At 36.8% G+C, this 23,153-nt stretch overlaps 1 protein-coding gene across 3 annotated transcripts in view; it reads right to left on the bottom strand.

Moving 5' to 3' along the window:
• The window catches only part of LOC122422296 (bifunctional heparan sulfate N-deacetylase/N-sulfotransferase 3), a 188,426-nt gene that overhangs the window by 25,498 nt on the left and 139,775 nt on the right, over positions 1–23,153 (bottom strand). For all 3 annotated transcript variants that reach the window (XM_043438703.1, XM_043438704.1, XM_043438706.1), the window contains exons 7-12: positions 22,478–22,660; positions 20,183–20,279; positions 16,351–16,474; positions 12,173–12,347; positions 8,496–8,666; positions 7,000–7,109 (exon numbers count right to left, since the gene is read on the bottom strand). In XM_043438703.1, the coding sequence (XP_043294638.1) occupies positions 7,000–7,109; positions 8,496–8,666; positions 12,173–12,347; positions 16,351–16,474; positions 20,183–20,279; positions 22,478–22,660 (860 nt within the window). The remainder of the gene's footprint in view (positions 1–6,999; positions 7,110–8,495; positions 8,667–12,172; positions 12,348–16,350; positions 16,475–20,182; positions 20,280–22,477; positions 22,661–23,153) is intronic.

Genomic DNA, 23,153 nt, shown 5'->3' with positions numbered 1-23,153 from the left:
ACTATTGGAAAAGACCCTGATGCTGGGAAAGATTGAAGGCAGGAGGAGAAGGGGACGACAGAGGATGAGATGGTTGGATGGCATCACCGACTAGATGGGACATGAGTTTGAGCAAGCTCCGGGAGTTGGTGATGGACAGGGAAGCCTGGAGTGCTGCAGTCCATGGAGTCTCAAGGAGTCGGAAGCAACTGAGCAACTGAACTGAACTGATAGTTGATTTATAGCGTTGTGCTAATTTCTGCTATACAGCAAAGTGACTCAGTTCTACATATATATACATTCTTTTTTATATTCTTTTCCATTATGGTTTATCCTGGGACATTGACTATAGTTCCCGGTGCTATATCGTAGGACCTTGTTGTCCACCCATTCTATATATAATAGTTTGCATCTATAAACCCCAAACTCCCAGTGCATCCTCCACCCACCCACTCACCCCATTGTTGTTATTCAGTCACTGAGTCATGTCTGACTCTTTGCAACCTCATGAACTGCAGCATACCTGGCTTCCCTCTCCTTCACTATCTCCTGGAGTTGTTCAGGCTCATGTCCATTGAGTCAGTGATGACATCCAACCATCTCATCCTCTGTCACCCCTTTTTCCCTTGCCCTCAATCTTTCCCGGCATCAGGATCTTTTCCAATGAGCTGGCTCTTCACATCAGTTGGCCAAAGTATTGGTACTTCATCCACAGTCCTTGAATGAATATTCAGTGTTGATTTTCTACTCTCAAGAGTCTTTCCAGCACCACAGTTTGAAAACATCAGTTCCTCAGTGCTCAGCCTTCTTTATGGTCCAACTCTCATATCCATACATGACTACTGGAAAAACCATAGCTTTGATCATAGGGACCTATGCCAGCAAAGTGCTGTCTCTGCTTTTAAAAACACTGTCTAGGTTTGTCATAGCTATTCTTTCAAGAAGCAAGTGTCTTTTATTTTGTGGCTGCAGTCACCATCTGCATAGATTTTGGAGCCCAAGAAAATGAAATCTGACACGATTTCCACATTTTACTCATGTATTTGCCATGAAATGATAGGATTGGATGCCATAATTTCGCTTTATGAATGCTGAGTTTTAAGCCAGCTTTTTCACTCTCCTTTTTCACCTTCATCAAGAGGCTCTTTAATTCCTCTTCATTTTCTGCCATTAGAGTGGTATCATCTGCATATCTAAGGTTGTTGATATTTCTCCTGGCAATCTTGATTCCAGCTTGTGATTCATCCAGCTTGGCATTTCCAATGATGTACTCTGCATTTAAGTTAAATAAGGAGGGTTCAATATATAGCCTTGATGTACTCTTTTCCCAATTTGGAACCAGTCTGTTTTTCCATGTCCAGTTCTAACTGTTACTTCTTGTCCTACATACAGGTTTCTCAGGAGGCAGGTAATGAGGTCTGGTATTCCCATCTCATTAAGAATACTCCACAGTTTGTTGTGATCTACATAGTCAAAGGATTTAGCATAGTCAATGAAGCAGAAGTAGATTTTTTTTGGAATTCCCTTGCTTTTTCTGTGATCCAGTGTATATTGGCAGTTTGATCTCTTGTTCCTCTACCTTGTCTAAATCTAGCATGTACACCTGTAAGTTCTTGGTTCACCTATTGCTGAAGCCTAGCTTGAAGGATTTTGAACATAATCCTGCTGGCATGTGAAATGAGTGCCATTGTGTGATAATTTGAACATTCTTCAGCATTGCCTGTCTTTGGGATTGGAATGAAAAACTGACCTTTTCCAGTCCTGTGGCCACTGCTGAGTCTTCCAAATTTGCTGGCATATTGAGTGCAGCACTTTCACAGCATCATCTTTTAGGATTTGAAATAGCTCAGCTGGAATTCCGTCACCTCCATCTGCTTTGTTCATAGTGATGCTTCCTAAGGCCCACTTGACTTCACACTCCAGGATGTCTAGACCAATTGTCTAGGACAATTGCCTCCTTAGCAATTACAAGTCAGTTCTCTATGTCTGAGTCTGTGTCTGCTTCATGGAGAGGTTCATTTGTGTCATATTTTAGATTCTACATATAAGTGATATCATATGGTGTTTTTCTCTCTCAGACTTACTTCACTTAATATGATAACCTCTAGTGGCATCCATGTTGCTGTAAATGGCATTACGTCATTCTTTATCATGGCTGAGTATTATTCCATTATATACACACTGCATCTTCCTTATTGACTCATCTGTGGATGGACACTTAGGCTGTTTCCATGTCTTGGCTATTGTGAATAGTGCTGCTGTGAACGGCTGCGTATAGTCTTTCTGAATTATAGTTTTGTTCAGATATATTCCCAGGATTGGAACCCTGGATCACATGGTAATTCTATTTTTAGTTTGCTGAGGAACCTCCATACTGTTTTCCATAGTGGCTGCACCAACTTACAATCCCACCAACAATGTAGGGGGTTCTCTTTCTTCCACATCCTCTCCAGCATTTATTTGTAGACTTTTTAATGATGCCCATTCTAACTGGTCTGAGGTGGTACCTTACTATAGTCTTGATTTGCATTTCTCTAGAAATGGAGTCTTTTTATAATAATGTCTGAGACAACTTAAAAAACTCATTTTAAGGTTTCAGTTTTTTAAAGGAAGTACTTCCTCTTGTTATACTATTCATCAGTAAAACTTCACAATGTTATTTTTCTCTGGTTTTTGTGCCAGTTTGAAGAGCTTAGTAGATTGGCAGTGCAGGCTCCAGAGGAGTAAGTGTGTTTCAGTCCTGCCTCCTCAGCTTACTTTTGAGTGACTTTTGGCTTGGCTTTTCTGTGCCCCAGTTTTTGTAGCTGAAAAAAGGAGCTAATAGTACCTATCGCATAGTATTGTTATATGTAAAGTATTTAGAACATATAAATGTATACTGATTTTGAAATGTTATAACCACTTTTAAAACAAATTTATATGAAATTGGAGTAGATTATTTTCTTCCTTTTCACTTAGCATTTCCAACTGTTTCACAGGTCATCTAAGAACCAGCAGATTTTAGCTACTATGACTGTTTTTTGCTACCAAAATAGTTTTATTTTGGCACAATTTTACTCAAATTCATCTAAAATGGGAAAGGATTCTTCGACCAATAGATTTGGTTGTCAGAGGAAGTGATATTAGAAACAACAGAAGCAGCTTCAGTTCTTTATGACTTAGGTAACCCCATCCATAGAACAAAATATACACACAAACAATCTTCATTTAACTCTTCGCCTTCAAATCCTTACTGTCCATTTATTGAAGTTTTCACAGTAATTTATTATTAAAAATTCATATAACCCAGTCTGGTTTCATTCATGTTAATGAACAGGTTAACTGAGAAATAGAGATGTCAGGTTCAGTAAGTGTGAAGACTTGTCACAGTCATTGATGCCTGGATATAATTGTTAGTGGATATATTCATGGGAAAATTAAAAGTTTACATTTTTTCATTTTAGTTTATAAAGTTTATTTTAGTATAATTTAACACATATATAAACTGTATGTGCTAGTTCATACTAGCACAACGCCACACTGAGCATTATTTTTCCTGCTTTTTCTTAAATGATTAGACAGCTTAAATTCTATATAACACATAATATACAAGCTAAAATAATGTTGGTATATCAATCCTATTTATAGTTCAGTGATTACGGTTATGATGAACAAGAATTGTAAAATGTGAATTACTTATTTGAATGAGAAAACTCCCATTCATATTTTTTAAAGCTTATACTGCTTATTTCAGATAACAACCACACTCACTAAGAAAATTTGATTTCTAAAAACTGTTTTTTTTGGTTGCACTGCACAGCTTGTGGGATATTAGTTCCCTGACCAGAGATTGAATCCGTGCCCCCTTCATTGGAAGCATGAAGCCTTAACCACTGGACAACCAGGAAAGTCCCAAGAAGATAAGATTTTTATGTATTCAGTATATCATCTAAAATCCATGATGACAGCACTAAGTCATTTTAATATATCAACCATCCATTACTATATGAAATTTGGAAGTCTTGAACACTTCTGTAGTGACTGTGGAATGGAATAAATAATACTCTTAATGATGGAGATTTATTGCCATTTTTCTTGAAAATAGTTTTGAAACTGGAACATTTTTATATTGAAGATAACCAGGAGATTGTAGATCTCTTACACTGGAGTACTCTTTCATGCCAAAATTGTATGGTAAAACTTTTGCAGAGGCCTAGTTTCATTGATTTATTGTATTGTGTGCAAAGAACTGAATTTTTGTGGTTAGTTGAGAATTCATATCTGTTTGCAGTTTAGTACAATATCAGAAGGCTTTAAATAATTTTGTAAATACCAAAGAGCAGGAAAAATATAAAGCAATTAAAGACATTCCTGATAACATGCATTTTTTAACACTCAGTCATCCCCAACATGTCTAAAGCACCAGAGAAACAACTTGCCAGTACAGTTATTTTAACAAGAATAAGTAAATTTTGAGGGCAGGATTCAGAACAGCTGCAAAGGGCATGGGTGAAGGAGAATTCAGACCTAAGTCAATGACATGAAATTCCAAATATTCTACAACAGGTACACTGATGTTTTTTCCAAGGTGTGTCAGGCCAACCGATTGACAAGAGAATATGAAAAGAAGCTGAATGGCAGTACATTATCTTTATCAGCAGGGTGAGTGCTTGGGCAGCCCTACTGGACCAGAAACTGTGGTTTCAGAGACTACACACATCTTATCTTGCTACTTCACCCACTGAGCCCCCAACCAGGCTACAGACCATATAAGGGGTAATTTTAGTCAGACACATCCCAGGTGCAAAGTGACCCACAGTTCTTTGTATATAGTATTTTGCTTTGGTATTATTTCCCTTAAGTTTACACTCCCTTTACTTGGCAGTGGAGGTGAATAAAAAGCTTGCTGCTGAGCTGGATACAAAGGGGACAAATACACAGCATGCAGGTCAAGGACCATTCCGTAAGAAAGAGAGATTATGTCTTTATAAAATACTCCCATTCTTCTTTCTGAAATGCAGTGCTTTGCTATATACTCTATAAAAAAGATCCAAAGATAAGTCAACTTGAGTTAGAAACCTGTTTAGAAAATAAAAGCTTTCTTTTCTAAGAGATACTTAAAAAGACATAAAGCAGAAAGTGGGCTCGAATTTCTAACTGAAGCTAAAATCACTCCATTTTCTTTAAGGTCAAGCTGAAAGTTAAATACCTGAGGCTAGTGTCTGTGTTGGTACTTCAACTAAGCTCACCAAAGCTCTGATAGGACTCACACTATAGAAAAGATGAAGGTCAGAAGATTAACAGCACCAACAGAGTAAACGACTCTTAGAGAGGAAGCTCAAAACTCTCAAGTTCCACCTACTCCTTTGTCCTCTGAATCAAAATATCTCTCTTACATGTGTGTCTCTACATATGATTTGTGCAAGATGTTTGCAGTATTTGATGGTTGTCTGCAAACCTTTTACTGCAAGGGATGGTGAAAAGTAAAGGAATCCTGTATGTCACTTTCTAAACTGCTACAGCATGAAGAATACCATGAAAAGTGAAAATCAGTTGATCTATACAACTGAGTTTTATACTGAGAAATAGAATGGAAGAGTCCCATACTACAGTCTTAATTGGTTTCTTTAAGGCTCAGTCTGTAACCCTAAAATTATATATATATTACATATATATAAAGTACAAAATTATATGTATGATATAAAATTATATATCTATATAATATAACATTTTATATTACATATATGTGATATATATATTACAGTGAGAGCCAGGTCCACGGCTCATCCAACTCAGGCTGTCTCATTTGCTTGTTCCAGTTGCATATGAAATAGGAAGAAACACATCCCTCACACACCTGATTGCTGGGCTTCCCAGGAGGCTCAGTGGTAAAGAACCTGCCTTGCCAAGTGGGAGACGTGCGTTCAATCCCTGTGTCAGGAAGATCCCATGGAGGGAAGCACGGCAACCCACTCTAGTATTCTTGCCTGGAGAAGACAGACAGAGGAGCCTGGCGGGCTACAGTCCGTGGGGTCGTAAAGAGTTGGACACTCACAAGGAGTTGGACTAAGCGACTAAACAGCAACAGTAGCATAAATGGACAAAGTCAGATGGAGGTTTTCTTTAAAATGTTAGATCAAGTCCAGAGTCAGGATTAAAGTGAGGCAAGAGAGGCAGGTACCTTGGCCACTCACTCTCAGGTATCTGTGGGGTCCTTTTTTTTTTTTTTTTCATTTATTTTTATTAGTTGGAGGCTAACTATTTTACAATATTGTAGTGGGTTTTGTCATACATTGACATGAATCAGCCATGGAGTTACATGTATTCCCCATCCCGATCCCCCCTCCCTTCCCCATCCTGATCCCCTTCCCTGGGGTCCTTAAATCCTTGTTGCTTTTCCTGTGTCACCCTGGCTCCCACCCTGATGGAATTGACTACCTAAGAAAATCAGTGGGAACCAGCAAAAGAAAACCAAACCAGAGCTGTAACAGCTGAGGCCTCTGAAGAAGAGGTGACAAGGTTAGTCAGACGGTGGGTAAAGACCAAAAAACAGAAGTATGTGTAAGAGTGATAATAGCACCTCTCTCTCTCTCTCTTATTCAGCCACCTATGGGGCTATTTCTTGCTCTGTGACGTTTGTTTTTTAAAATTACACAAAAGGGAGAGGAGTTCATAAATCACCTGGTTCAAGAGGTCTTTTTATGCTTCCAAGTGTCTCAATACTGTCTGGTTAAATAGGCTTAGTGCTTCCAGCATCATTTCAGTAACCTCTTTTAAGGTTAGTTGTTGCTTTTAAGACTTAAAATTCTTTGTTCCTCTCTTTTCCTTCCAGAGAAAACTTCCCTAGTTAGAAATCAATAGAGGATTTTGGACATTTCATAGCCAAACTGTTGACATGTTCTTTCTCAAGTGATTAACTCAACTGGAAAATAATCGGTATGTAAGGGGCAGCTAATTCAATAGCTGCATCACCAAACTACAACTTCTCTAAAATCAGTTCTCTGCTGAGACTTCAATAAATTAATTAGAATATAAACTTACGTTAATGCTTCTGAGTAATTATAATGAGGAGAGACTCCTAGAAACTTCTGTACTTCATCCATCACTGTAGCAGGATCAGTTCTTAACTGTTGCCCATCAATAATTAGCAGCTAAGTGACCAAGGAAATAAAAAAAAAGACAATGCAAATTGGAAAAAGACATGTAACAGCATGATACAAAAATTCTGCACTTTGAATTTATTCCATGAGAGACATTGTACTGAGGGGATTTGCATTCATTGTTGTTAAGACTTAACCAGGCCATCCTCATTAATGACATGGAATAAAAAATAAATCACACTAATTAGATGCATTCATGTGTTATAGTTTGAGGCATCCTGCAAACACTATGAAAACAAACAAAAAAATTTGAGGGTATCAAGAGAGCTTAAGAAAGGTGACTATAAAATCACAAATGAAAATCAAGTTTAAAAACAGATAAAGCAATGATTCCATGATTCAAGGTGGGAAGTAGATTTGTAGGAAAGAAGAAAAGTGACTGGACCAGGTACCATGACACAGAGGACATATCATTGTCCATGATTCCAGTCAAAGGAGCAGCACTGTAAAGTTTTTAGAAATTCTTTGATAATCCATTTGGAGAAAAAGGTAAGATTCCTAGAAAACCTTAAAGTAAACAGAAGTTCCTCAACAGACTACCGAGACGAATTTGCTTGTTACTCTGGTGAGGGAAGGGGGTGGTCCCAGTAAAATAAATGACAGGGGATGGTGATGAAGGGCCATAAAGCCTGGAACGCAATTCCTGCTCACACATCTCCAACGTTTCTATTTAGTTTACACCAGCATTGTTCATTAGAAATTTCTGTGTTGATGGACATACTGTGAGGCTGTGGTATCTAACTGATGGCTATTGAACATTTGAAGTGTGGCTAATGTGACTGAGAAACAGTTTTTAATTTTATATAATTTCAATAGAAATTTAAATAGCCATATATGCTTGCATGTATGGTATCATTGTGGCCAGCATGGTTCTAGATACACAGGTATCCACTGTGTCTGATGTGGTCAGATTGCTTTATGCAATCCAGTGTAGGGGCTGATTTTGTAATCTAGGCTAACACTGAGCAAAAGAGAGAAACAAGGGCACCAAGGAAAACACAGGACTTGTGAAAAATCCAGCAAGGTGGTTCACAGGGAAATAATGGCAGTGAAAGCCAAACAGTGTTTGCCTTGTTTGGTTAAGAGGTTCTCAAGCTTTATTCTCATAATAAGAATCAGGAGTATCAAGCTTCTAAAGCTGTTAATGATCAGGAAAGGCATGCACTAGAAAATAGGGCAGGGAGAATTATCCTGAAATACTTCTAGAAAGAGAATTCGTTTTTCTACCTCTGCCTGTTATTGTCTGCCAGAGTCTCAATTACAGCTAAAGAGTGAATGCTAGTCATGTTTTAATGAGTAAAAATGTCCTCTATCCTAGAGGCAAAGTCATTGACTTAATGAGACTGTACTATGATGAAGATTCTTATCGCTCAATACCTGAAAGGGGGGGAAATAAACAAGCCATCTCTCGATGTGGCTGGCATACCACCCTGGCACCAAACATCTCTTCTGCAAGGCTCTCAGCTCGGAGGGTGCACGGGGCCCAGCTGAGATCACTTCGTAGAAACTGAATCTCAGAGCTGCGGGGTCTTCGTGTGATCGCTGATGCTATGATGAAAAGGTAGATAATTAAACTGACTTGAACCATAGGCATAAATAATTAAAAACCAATCTCTGCGACAAGTCTCAAAGCTAAAGGAAGGAGTGCCTCACTGAGGGAGAGTTATTTGTTTTGCAATTAATAAAGGATGAAGATGCTTGGAGCATCAGGCTTTAAAATTACGACACTGATGAGAGTATATTTTTGAGAATTATTTGGTAGAGGTGGAATTCTTCTTGATATAATTTCTTAACCTGTTTTTCTGAGTCATTTCCATAGTGTATATATATATTATTCTGAAAGTAAACTTTTGAAAGTCGCCTTAACACCCCCCCTTTCAGCCCGTAAGAAACCATTTATCATGTCCAGTTAATATCCATAATGTACAAAACACTCTGCCAGTTCTGCCACATAGTTTTGTTCCGTCTAGTAATGCAGTTTTAGATGAGAAAAACCCTATGGGATATTCAAATGGAGAAACTGGTGAAAACTCTGACATGTGCATTATTTGAAATCCACAGCTTTTATCATATACACTCCAGCATCTAAAAGCCAAGATTATTTTACCTAATGGTAACCTCTGCGATGAATCAGAACCACTTACTGTATAGAAAATGCAGACAGCAGCAATCCTAAAAGGAAAGCACTTCATAATGGCTCAGGCTCAGGCCCAGGGGTCTGAGGAAATCACCTTTTCCCTAAATTGACCAATAAATATTCAGGCTTAGTGGTGGGTTTGTGAATGTTTACCACGTCTAGTTGAATAGCAAATTTGCTGCAATTGAGATTCAAATTACTATACTGCAAACTCTACTAGACTTTGTTAAGGCCTGCATTTTGCCACTGTGGAGTGATTTATTTGTAATATTTAGGATGTTTTGTTAGCTTTCAGCCTTGAAGCTTCCTTTTTCAGCAAATTCTGAATTTTTCAGGGGCTAAGTGGTTGCCAAGCTCCAATTTTCTGCTTTCTCTTTGAGTCAATTAAGGCGTGTTCCTTTTTTCTCCAGATACCTAGTGGTTAAGGTAAAAGGCGCAAGATCAAATCAGTCAATTTGCTGTATATTTGGTTTAAAGGATGGTTCTAGGAGTTGGGCATGACTGATTTGTGTGGAATTGTGGATTCTGTTTTCCCAGGATGTCTCACTCCCTGTTACACAGATTATTATCAATATGCCTGTTAAGATCCCATGACCTTTTCCTAGTCTGTCCCAGCCATGAAGCCTTTCCTAACAATCTGTTCTTTCTTTAGTGAACCTGGAAAAATGGCTTTTGTTTAAAAAAAGGACTCCATGCTGAGAAACTTTGTTCTCTAATATCATAGATTGTCAGAAATTTAGATGTATGAAATCATTGAGAATGCAGCATCCAGTCTCGCCTGGAAGATAAGAGCTTTTTGGGTCACTTTAATTCAGAGAAGCAGCCTTATTTCCAGTCCAGGTGCAGAGTTTCAGATAAAGGATTTTTGGATATAACATTCCATGTTTATCTTAACTTTAGAGTTTCTAAGGAAGTAAGTCTCTTAGTCTGTTTTTCAGCCCTGGCCCTGCTTGCACCTATCAAACAGTTCATGTTCATTTTACTTACATTTCTCCCTATCATACAAATCCTCCCCCTCTTTAGGGAAATGCCTGATAGTTCTTCAAGTGTTCAGGTTCCTCCGCTGCAGCCAATTAATACACCTAACTTGTCCCTGGTGGTCTTTATCAGGTAGGCTTTAGTACTCCGTAGGAGTCTATCTGTCACTTAATACTTCCTGATTTATACACTGGTTATTTAAACATATTTCTCCAATTAGACTGAAAGCAGTCTCAAGTGTAGCATCCACATTTGTTAATTTACTTTCAAATCATACTTAGAACAATACTTTGCACGTGGTAGTCGTTAAAATTATTTAATGCAGGAATGAACACATGAACATCAGGAGAGTGGTTTTTAAATTACAAAACTGAAGAATGATAACTAAGGATGCTGTGACTTCAGTCGTGTCCGACTCTGTGCGACCCCATGGATGGCAGCCCACCAGGCTCCTCTGTCCCTGGGCTTCTCCAGGCAAGAATACTGCGGTGGGTTGCCATGCCCTCCTCCAGAAGGGGAAAGTCAGGGGACCTTCCTGACCCAGGGATCAAACCCATGTTTCATTATGTCTCCTGCATTTGGAGGTGGGTTTGTCACCACTAGTACCACCTGGGAAGCTCCTAACTAAGAATAATAGAGATTAAAGACACTGACTCTATTAATTTTGTTATGTTCTTATATTTAATATTGCTGTTTTTTATTGAACTTTTTCCATTTGGTGATTAATAAAATATCACTGAGGCAGTTTTTCCCCTATTTTTAATATTTACTCAGGTAAAAATATATGGCATATAAGTTTTATTATTAGAATTTGTTAAAATTCTTTCAAACTGATCATTTCTGTGCTAGGTTCTAACCAACATCATAATGGCAATGTTTATGTGAGAAAGAGGCTTAAAGCAGGGGACACTGGCTGGGCTTTTAAGGATGAAGAATTCATATATTCTGTTTTGCTGCTAGGTTATTTCTTCAATACAAGCAGTTATTTAAGCTCTTTCAGAGTCAGGGTCATCAATCTATGGTCCATGGACTAAATTTTGCTTGTTGTTTGTTTCTGTAAATAAAGTTTTACTGGAACACAGTTAGGCTCATTAATTTACATATTGTCTATGGCTGCTTCTGCAATACAATGGCAGAGTTGCAATTAGATGGCCTGCAAAGCCTGAAATATTTACTCTCTGGACCTTTACAGAACAAAACCTCTGACTTCTGCTTCGGTGGAATCAGGTATATTTCTTATCTGTAAAACTGAGATAATAATAGCAGCATTATATACATATTAGATGAAAAAGAATGATTTTAAATTATAACATTTTACTTTTATTTTTTTCTTTCCATTTATTTTTATTAGTTGTAGGCTAATTACTTTACAATATTGTAGTGGTTTTTGCCATACATTGACATGAATCAGCCATGGATTTACATGTGTTCCCCATCCCGATCCCCCCTCCCACCTCCCTCCCCATCCCATCCCTCTGGGTCTTCCCAGTGCACCAGCCCTGAGCACTTGTCTCATGCATCCAACCTGGGCTGGGGATCTGTTTCACCTTTGATAGCATACTTGTTTCAATGCTATTCTCTCAAAACATCCCACCCTCGCCTTCTCCCACAGAGTCCAAAAGTCTGTTTTGTACATTTGTGTTTCCATTTTACTTTTAAAATACAGATATATAGAAGCACACATTAATAATATTTTGTTTGCTTTAATTTCTTATTGTATAAATACATTTTATTAAATTAATCAAATGAATGCAAAATTAATAAAAACTAAAGGGAACATTTCTCTATGGAAGCAAAGAGAAATTTATCTACTTTCTTGAAGATATAAAGCTAACAAATCTTTTTTGTTAAAACCCGAAGTGGTGACTATTACTGAAAACCACCTTCCCTTCTCTAAACTCCTCCTCTACTTGCTGGGTTTTGTCAGTATTTTCCTTACCTGGTACCAGGAATATGCTCGGTCTGATGGATCAATGAGAATGGTGATAATCTTGGCTTTGGGGACCAAAGAAGCCGCCCTTTTAGGAGCTTCCTCTGAGTGGAAGTAGTTGGCACTCTTCTCAAACAGAAAATCAGTGGTAACATTAGATGGGACTGGGAAGAAATCCATATACCTAAAAGGGAATATTTCTCAAAATGAAACTCTGGTTTATACTCATACCCTGGTTAGTGAAAGATGTTAAAGGTGTCCCACAAACAAAATTAATTTGTTTCCTAAAAAAAAAAAGCCTTTTTTTTTTTAAAGGCATTTGTCCCACAAGCCTGTTAGCAAGGAAAAAACATACAGAACACTAATAGTGTATTTTCAAAATGTTTTTCTAAATACATTTTCTTTGTAGTCTACTCAATATCAATAAAAAGATATGGGAAATAACAAAAATGTAGATACAAAGGGATCGAGTGGCAATAATCAACCTAACTGTATAAAATGTATCTAAAAGCAGACATATTTTGCTGCATGAGCCTCTGGAGCCAGACAAATATGAGTGCTCAACCAAAAAGAAAACTGGATCAAAACAAATAGTGTGTTCAGTTCAAAGGCACTTTAAACAGACTTAGACAAAACATTTTTTACTTCATCACAAGTAAAAATAATTTCATTCCCACCAGTGTGTTGCCCTTACATTCAACTATAAAGTGTCAAAGGGCAGAACAGATGTGGTGTGAAAACACTGCCTGTTTGCTAATTTTTTCACATAAAGAGCCGTTTATATTGTTTAGAATAATTATAGAAGTTGAAATAGTACATATTTCCAGATATGAAATACTATCAAATTTTCTAAGGTCAGGTTCTGTGTCCTTAAGTGGGGTGAGATTTGTCACCAGCAGTGAAGACAGGAATACCTACCTGTAGCCTGAAGCACAGAAACGTAGGACGTAATGGAATTTGTATAATGTGCCATTTGCACAAAATGTCAAATAGAAGTGAATTCAAGCATATGATGATGGGTTTTTCTGAAGCATCAAAGAACATCTTTTAAAGGCAAAGGGCCTTTTTAGAAAGAACATGCAAATTTAACGTTTAGGGTTTCTTACATTTTCTAATAAACGCCTCACCCTCCAGACCCACACCGTCTCTAATTCGTAAGCCACAATGATTTTGAGCTACCAAGACAAGGTAGTTCAATAATGACTGAAAAAGAGAGCCATTAACGTTTATGTGGTGAGTTCTTTTTGCAGTGTGTTGTTTTCTTCCATTCACACAATAAAGCTCCTAGCAGGATTCCAGTTGTTACCATGTTACATAATTTGGCTGGCCCAACGGAGTGATGTCTTCAGACTCAGCGCAGCACGGCAATCATCTTATGTTTTTCTGGAAATTGCTTTGTTGGTCATGTGTCATGCTGGGATTCCTTTCTTTTAGGGGTAAAGACATGTAAACATTTCTGGAAAGTTTGATCTGCTGTCTGTTCTGGTATACACTCTATTAATAGAAGGTGCCACATTTTAGGACACTTTTTAATTTAGATGCCCACGCTTGTTCCAGGGGTGCTAAGGTCACATCAGGTGTCTTAGTGGTATCTTATTTGGTCCGAGCTTGCTTATTCTGAGAAAGGGTCCAAAAATCACAAAAGAAGGGCAGGAGGTACTGAATTCAGATAACTTTTGACTTCTGAAAACTGTCCCACCTTCCTGGTAGTCCTCTATACCTACGACACTTTAGGCCCTGAAATCGTCCTCAGGCAGTTGTGGATCTTGGACCGAAAATGTATTGATTTTGTCTGACTCCAGAGGCTCATGGAAAAAGCAGGGGCCAGTTCTTGTTTGCTTATGTGCCCACATTTTTCTAATATACTGGCTGGTACTTATGGGCACTTGAAAAGTGTTTGCTGAATACACAAGGTGGTGAAGAATTCAGCTTCATATTTCCAGGGTGGAAACAGGTCCACATTTGGAGAATGTGAATGCAGGTTATTCAAAGAATTGGTGAGCAAAGTAGAGTAGTTTAATAATTTGGGGGTTAAACATGAATGCCTGCCTCATTTAAGCTTTGTTACTCCCATGACAGCTCAGCACTTTTTTTTAAAATTGAAAGATGTAAATTTTGCAACACTCCACATTTATTTGTTTCTGGGTATTTCTAAGTGATTTTACTCAGAGCCAGATTAAGATGTTTAGGGTTTCTAAATGTTAGCAGGGTTGTACGACCCTCCAGGTGCTGCTCCGACCATCCACTGCCTCCTTAAGTGATAATAAAAAATAATACCAAACTGTAGGATATAAAACTTAACTGTATGCCTACATCAAACATTTTTCTTAGAAATTCTGATTGCAAATCTCGGCTATTTTTATCAAAGACGGAGTTTTCTCATTTTCATTTGCCCTACTTTGCTTGTGCCCTAAGCCTGTGTTTAGGTTGCCTGTTAGGGAAGCCCTGGTTTTGCCCAGTTCTCCAGAAAGAACAGATCCATGTCTCCAGATTAATTAACTGTGCCTGGGCTAATTCTGTAAGTGACCTTGGCACGCTGAGACACACAGACTTCAACCTCGTGGCTCTGTTGTCTTAAAGGGACCGCTGAGGTACCTCAGGGAGAGGCAAGGCCAGTCTAAGCACTGAATACGTTTGCTGTCCTTGAGAGCAAAGCTCTGGTTATTGCTAATAGATTGATATTTACAGTTGTTGTTATTTGTATTAATTGCCTTTTATAAACACATAATTTGTCAATCAAAAGTGTTTACAATTGGGGTATTTTTAGCAAGTTATCATTAAAATCTTTAATTGCTCTTTCATTTTCTACTTATTTATGCCATCTCTTTGGAGACCACTTAAGGGACTGTCCATTTCTGTTATGGTCCCTATACACATTACTGTGTTAGGCACAGCTTTTTCCTAAAAAAATTGAGTATTCTCACAGATATTCTTAAGTCCCAGGGAATCTAAGTATTGTTGCATTTCTCTATTTCCAAAGCAGTTTTTAATCAACCCCTTTAATCTTGATGTAAACAAGGACTAAATTTTTTATTCTACTACATACAAGCATATTTATTTGAGTCAGTGGGAAAACAGCAGCTGAAGTAGTTGATGGATCCTTGACTCTCACAGCTATTATCTAATACTACATAATTAATCAGTATCAACCAGTGTGCTGAGGAATTGGCAAGAAAATATATAATAATTAAAATATATATAAATCCTAGTAGGAGCTCAGCTTATACTCAATCCATTTAGCTTTCCATTTGGACTTTTCACAAGCAAACCTTGAGGGCGCTGATACATATAAAATAGAGATCATGCAACCTGACAACAGAAGTTAATATATAACAGCTGTATGCTAAATGACACGCAGAATGTTTATGTTCATGCTCTACGGTTGTTATAAGAATTTACTTTTACACTACTTTCTGCACAAATTTGTACGTTAAAAGAATTTGTACATTCTTTTAATGTAAAAATTTAATGTAAAAATTTGTACATTATTCTAGATACATTTTAGGATTTGTACATTCTTTTAATGTAAAAATTTAATGTAAAAATTTGTACATTATTCTAGATACATTTTAGGATTAACACGTTTGTTTGTAACACCTATTCCTCCTGCATTATGTATTTTTTGTATAGTAGACATTTTAAGTTTTAATTTTAATTAACTCTTTTCCTCAGATGGCTGATATGGTTCTAGTTTCAAAGGCCCAAAATTAAATTTTGTATATTGTTGATATCTTTTTAAAAATAGCTTTCATTACTCATGAAATGCATATACATGTCTAACTTTATTTATTTACCTTTTGTACCAAAGTAAAATAGTATATTATATGTGAACTGTAGCATCACTTTAATGCAAAGTACATAAGAACAAAAAACTATGAAAGTGTTTTCTTAAGAGTAGAAAAAAATGAAATTCTTGTATATTAGGTATTTCTCTTTTTATTTGTAATTACCATCAAAGATAATTAATACAAATTAAAATTACACATGAGTCTTTTGAGGTGACAAATCCCTTCATAAACTGAGAAAAGTTTGTTATGAGTAATTTCTGTGCTCCTTCATGTTATTTAATCAAGGCACAGAGATAATTACTATTTGTAGCTAACAGACTTAAATGTTGATTATAAGCACTAATTTAATACTGTGCACAGTACATATACTTTTAGATTTATACTAATAACCCATCTTACCAATCAATCCCCCTGTGGTAGTTATTTCTATTAAAGAACTGTACCTCCTCAAAGGTTTTTGGGCTGGGGGAGTTACTAAGGATGGAAGGATGCATAACCAGGAACAAATACAAAGCAGTGGTTCCTGAAAAGACAATAGAGGTTCAGAGATTAATTGAATGAAAACAGTTTCCTACTATTAGCATTTGAGTTGTTAATAAACTGTATTACAATGATCCAAACAGATGCATATAAGTAACCCTTGAATTAAATTGAATAGATAACCAGCATCTTAAGAAACGAATTCTAAAAAATGAGGACAGTGTCAGGTGAGAAAAGGCCTGCTGTAAGAACAGGCTTTTGGACTCAGTTCAGTCATTGACTTTGGCTTTTTGCTTTGTCTTATTAGTGGAAAATCACCTGCCTTAGTCATTTGTTAGGCTTTCTCTGAGGACAAAAAGACATATTGTGCCTGAAGATATTTTGATATTAATAAAGTACCATGTAAATGAAAGACATCATTATTTAACATATTATATTATTAATACTTGGGTTCCCCTATAAAGTTCCTCCCAAGGCCTATGAAGCTTATTAATTTGAGACAGAATGAAAACGTTTAACCAGTTTGTTTAAGTTTGAATGTACTTACATACCTATACAAAGTAGTGTCAAAATTGTTTAAATTGCTAAATTTGGAAAAAAAAAATGGTGCCTTTTCTTGGAGAAATAACACAATTTGCATTTTTGGAAAGAGGGTGGCATATCATAGGTACCCATATGGGTCAACAGCAATATTGTCTAAAACAACGAGTTGGAAGAGGCAGTGTTCCTAGATTTTATCTGAACCAAACAATGAACATTTTATCTATAATCATAGATAACTATAGGGAATGAAACACAGTAATCTATGCTATACAAGGTAAAAATGATCTTCACAAACTCGACTTAAAACAGTGGTTCTTGAACTTTAGCATGCATCAGGTTCACCTGAAGTGAAAATCAAAGTCACTCAGTCGTGTCCGCCTCTGCGACCTGGAACTCTCCAGGCCAGAATACTGGAGTGGGTAGCCTTTCCCTTCTCCCAGGGATCTTCCCAACCCAGGGATCGATCCCAGGTCTCCTGCATTGCAGGCAGATTCTTTATGAGATGAGCCACAAGGGAAGCCCAAGAATACTGGAGTGGGTAGCCTATCCCTTCTCCAGGGGATCCCTGGATCCCGACCCAGGAATCGAACCAGGGTCTCCTGCATTGCAGGCGGATTCTTTACCAACTGAGCTATTAGGGAAGCCCCAGCTTCACCTAGAGGGCTGTTAAAACAGAGAGCTGGGCCTAATCCCAGAGTTTCTGATTCAGCACACTTCAAGAATCATTGACTTACAAGAAATATGGGACAAAATCTAAAACTTGTTGGGAAAAAAAATGTTCCATTACTTGAAATACATAGTAAAGCTTTCTAGAGCATAATACCTCAGAGTCTGATAACTTCTAAGATCAAGAGTTTTATTTCTAGCACTTACCAGCTGTTTGAACTTGAACAAAAATTATATGACCTGAGTCTTAGTTTTCTTATCCATGTAGTGGGGAAGAAAATACTTAGCTGTCACGGCTTTATAAAGGTCAAGTGAGGTAATCTATTTAAAAATAGTTAAAAAGCTCGATATCTGAATATTGTAAGGTATTTAAAAAAATAATATTTTGTGAGCTAAAATTCACTAATGCATTTTAAAAAATTGAAAAGAATATAGTGTTTGTAAAGACAAAAAGAATAGCTATTACAATATGAAAGAAGAAAACAGGCTAATCCTTTCTGAGTTCATCTGATAAAATTCTTTTCTGAATTTTATTTTTAAGAATTGTATTGCACCATATTACTTGCTATTAATAGCATGATGAGCATTAATAAGACAAACAAAAAAAAGTGAATACAATCTAATTATCTACCTAGTCAGTAAAAGGCACACTGTAATTTATCAGTGGTCAAAAAATTAAGTTGTGGTTTCTGAATTCTGTCTTTACCTACTCATATTCTTGGGTCTGAATAAGCTGTTGTGTGTGTGTGTGTATGTTGTATTTCAACAACATAATCATAGACACAAAAACAAGAATTCAAAAATTAAAAAAAAAAAGCTTCAGGTTTTCTGTTTTTGTTAGTTTCAACACTAAAAATATTTGAATATCCAGATGACTATACAGTTATGCAAAATTATTCAGAAAAATACTTTTGGCAAAACTAAAGATTAAAAATAAAGCTAATTTTTATGGAACTGATACAAGAAGCTATGTCTGTCCACTTAAAAAAATTCTTATAAAATATCAATAGGTACAATATGGATGAATCTCAAAAGCAATATGCTAAGTGAAAGAAGTCCAACACAAAAGATACTTTATATTTCCATTTATGTGAAATTCTAGAAAAGCCAAAACTACAGTGCTAGAAGGTGGTTTTCTGTGACTAAGGATTGGGGAAGGAAAACTGACTAGAAAAAAGATGTGGAGAAACTTTTTAGGGAGACAGAAGTGTTCCAAATCTTAAATGTTGTAGTGGTTACACCACTGTGTACAATTTCCAAGATTCATAAAACTATGCATTTAAAGTTGGTGAATTTTATTGTATGTAAATTATATCCCTATAAGACTGGGAAAATTTCAATTTCTATAAAAAGGATTTAGAAATTCCCTTCCAAATGTAAATATCATATACAAATTGTAACATAAACATTTGGAAACCCAATTGAGCTGAAGATGACAAGTAATAATTCTGCTATCTAACCAGGATATTAAAATGTCTGCATATCTAGCGCAACACAAGAGGAAGTATACCCTGCAGGGCTTTCTGAAGCATACTTGATCTGCCAAGCTTCCGAGAGAAGATGCGACCGTTAATGATAAAGCTACGTGATGACAGTGGGAGTTCGCTAAAGAAACTTTAGTTTAAATGTCTTTCTAGTTGCTTCTTGACTGTAAATAAGGACAAGTGAGATAAATAAGGATAAGAGAAGTACGTGTCGTATTTATTATTGTTTTCAGATTGTTATTTGTAAATGGGACTAAGAGAAAATGAGTAGGTTAACTTAACTGTGTATATTACATAGAATTCTCCCAAGTTATTTCTAGAGAAATAAGAAAAGGAAATTTATTCCCCTAAGAAGGGATGTGAAATGGCTGTTTTCTGTAAAGCTAGAAACGAAGAGCCCCAAATAATTTATCATGCAGGATACAGCTTGAATGTCTGGCATTTTTAAAGCTTCCATTGGGCTTCATTTTAATACTGTTTCTTACAGAAACAAGAAGTTTATGGGAAAAATTGCACACCAATTTAAAAAAAGGTGCCAGAGATTTCTTCTGGGTATGAATAAATATCTTTCTTAACACAAAGTAACACAAAGTTTTGTTTATGCTTATGAATTCTGCTTGTCAAGCATCCATTATAAACTTTTGGAAAGTAGTCATTTCTGCAAGAGTTTAGAAATAAACTGTATCAGGAAGATGTCAGGAAAAGACTAAATTTCTGGAAGATTTATACGTGTCCATCTTGAAATTTGATGAAATCTTATAAGTCACTCTTCAAACACATGATTAGTTTTGATTTTAGAAATGTTAATAACAGCAATTTTCAATTAGGATCTTTGGGAAAAAAGTAACTTCGCCACCAAATTGACTCCTGGATATTCCAACTATGTAATATCTATCTGCATCCATTTTACTTGAAGAAACATTCAGCTCAACAAAGAGAATAAAATGTCATTCATTCATCAGTGTTCATAGGGAGTTTGAGAAGTCATTGTGGCAAGAATTCACTGTCTAGTCATCAGGATTTTTATACATGTTGATTATAACATAAAAAGTTCTCACCAGTTTTCTGGGGTCCTATTACCAAGAATTTTGGTAAGCGATCACAGGTTTTTTCTTTAGACCAAATGTCTCTGTGGCGTTTGTCATCACAAGGATTCTAAACAGGAGAAAAAAACAGAGATGTGTATTTTTTGTGGCTGACCATTGTGTGCTAGAGTTTTTCAGCTTCTGTCATTGAAAAGTTATCCCCAGAAGCAAGGCTGTGGTGGCTCCCTCTTTTAAATGAAAGTCGTAAAGTGGCATCCATGGAGGATTTCAAATAAGTCCTTTTCCATCCTGAAGGTGAGTGTTGACTGAGGAGGTGAGGGAGGGGAGGCATTTCCATTATGGGTAAACAGCTTCATAGCACTGAGGGTTTAAATATTTTTTTCTGCTATTGGTAGTTCTATGTCTTAATTGTGTGCGTGTGTGTGGTTTAAGTTTTAAAATAGTGAGCTTGTTGGGCAGAGGCTGTGCTTGCTTGCACTGCTAACCTAGAAGAGGATACACTCTCAGCACTGAAATATATAAGGTATCAGATTTTTATTCTAAGTAACTTCGATCTTTCCTGCTGTGCTTCAAAAGGAGATGGATCTGGTCATAATAATACTGTTTAAAGAGATAGCAGATTCCTTTCAGCTGCTTTCAGAGGTCAGTAAATGTATGTCTAAAACTATAACTTTACAACTGTGATGCTAAAAAGCACTAAACTTCAGCAAAAGGGTAAAATGAGGGTGAATTACTACCTTAGGGAATCTGCTTTTGGAAAATAGTACTTAAACCAAACTCACTGTGCAAACTCCATCTAGAACACCCTTAATTTTAACCGCTAGCTGCATATTACATAAACAGTTACGGTACTTTTAATACTTTTCAGGAATAGGCAAATGGGACAGCGCTCTATTTCAATTCAATTAATACTACATGTGTAGTTAAACACACCTGCTTATTTAGCGTAAACAACAGATTTAAAGACTAAGGTGAGGGTATTTTTTTTTTTTTTTGGCTCTTGTTCTAGAAAAAAAGTGGTTTCACCTGAAATAATAATGATTTCAATTTTAAAATAAGGTGTTAAATTAGCAGGAAAGTTTCATATCTTTCCAGTGGCTGACACTTGGTGATATTCTGTAGTGGTTAAGATAAAAAGACGGATGTTTTAAAAATCTTAACTGCCAAATAGTATGCAGTGATAATTCTACAACCACCGACTTTAACCTTCTAAAATATGTAGTTATATATCTTCTTGTGGTTATCTGTTTGTGCCTATGAGGCAATTAGCTCAAGTTCACAGATACATGAATAGAATATAAGTGCAGAGCTTACTGAAACTTCAATCTGTGAAATTTACTGAGCTCTACTTCTAAACAACAACAACTTCTGAAGATCGTTATTATTATACCATCAGCTCTGTCGGTAATTCTGATTTAGAACAGTGATTCAGAGTGCAGTGTCTGGAGCCAGGTGGCCCAGAATTCACTACCGTTCTGTCACACAAGAGCTGTATGCCTTTGCATAAGTGTCTCAGCCTTTCTGTGTTGCCCCCGTTTCTTTATCTGTAAGATGGGGGTAATAACTACACCTCATAGGGTAGCTGTGAAGACTGAATGGATGAACATATGTAAAGAACTCAGTCACACATATAACAGGCACTATGTAGTTACTTGCTAAGATTATTACTTTCCCCAGGTCATGGGGTGGGCAATTTAAGCTCAAAGTGTGTTTCTGTAATTCTAGGACAGGTAGAGTGTAAGCTTTGAAATCTGGGTTATGCCTGGAACCGTTTGAATATGCCATATTTACATGACATTTTCTGTTAAGAAGCTCAGTGATTTTGCCACTAAACATTTTCCCCATGTCCGGAGTAATACCTGACTAATCCTTTTGCCTATATTCTGCAGCTGTCGGTGACCCTGTGGTTCAGAGGCAGATAGCAGTTCTGAACTCTCCTCACCTACCCCTTTAATGTTGTTTAGTCACGAGAGGTATACGGATATGTTCAAGGCCGACTCCCTGCCTAACACATGCCTATAACCATCTTCTGTTCTGTCAACTTGTTGCAATCTGCAAACTGATCCCTCACTCCTGATTGAAAATATGACATCTACTGACCCTCTCACTGAGCTTTCAGCATTCATAGTTTCTAAAGGGCCTGGGAACAGAGAATCTGGCCCACAATGAAGTTTCTCAAATCTACTAACATTTCCAAAATGTACATTATTTTTCCCCCCAATGCCTTCACTTTTTAGAGTTGTATTAACTCATAGAACATATGTTTGTGGGATTAATTAATGATACCAATTATTGACCCAGTCTTACCTGCCAGAGAGGGTCTTTTTGATCAGGAAAGAGCTCAAAATACTTGTGAGCCAACTGCACTGGAGGCAGAGTCTGAAGTCTCAGGTTGGTCCAGCTCTGCACGAAGTTGGCCAGGTTGACGAATGTGTATAATCCCAGCCGGTCATTCCCGTAGTTAGACAAATGGGTCATGAAAATGCTGATCTGAAAAAGGCAAATGAACTTCAGCATAAACACAAGTTATTTTCACCCTAGGGGGCAGTGCAGCCATAGCAATGCTAGTTTTTCTAAAGAACTCTTTGCATAGGGTTTCAGTTTGTGAAATGTTTTGGAATTTTTGACATATCTCAGATATTCTCACTATATTAATGCACTCCGGAGGATGTGTTACTAGTAAGACTTGGTGAGCATTTTTCCTGAGGTTTTAATGTATTTCAAAACAAAAAATGAGTCCAGCTGCCATAGCCCCTGTTGGTGCAACTAGACCAATGCTGAATAACATGTCCTAGATGTTCACACATAACAGCTTTCTGATATGTGAACTATTCATAATTTGAGGTAGTAGGAGGGTGGGATTTTGTAATATCAGTCAATTTAATTTGGTTTGTAACATAGTACATAAAGTTAATGGACATAAATCATCAATGAGTTGTCATTATTAGCATTAGCTGAAAATCCTCTGATATGTATTTATCAG

This window comes from Cervus canadensis, chromosome 19 (assembly GCF_019320065.1).
Source record: "Cervus canadensis isolate Bull #8, Minnesota chromosome 19, ASM1932006v1, whole genome shotgun sequence".
Classification (NCBI taxonomy): Eukaryota; Metazoa; Chordata; class Mammalia; order Artiodactyla; family Cervidae; genus Cervus; species Cervus canadensis.
The sequence above is the reverse complement of the archived record's forward strand: the minus strand, read 5'-3'. Positions and strand labels throughout refer to the sequence as shown.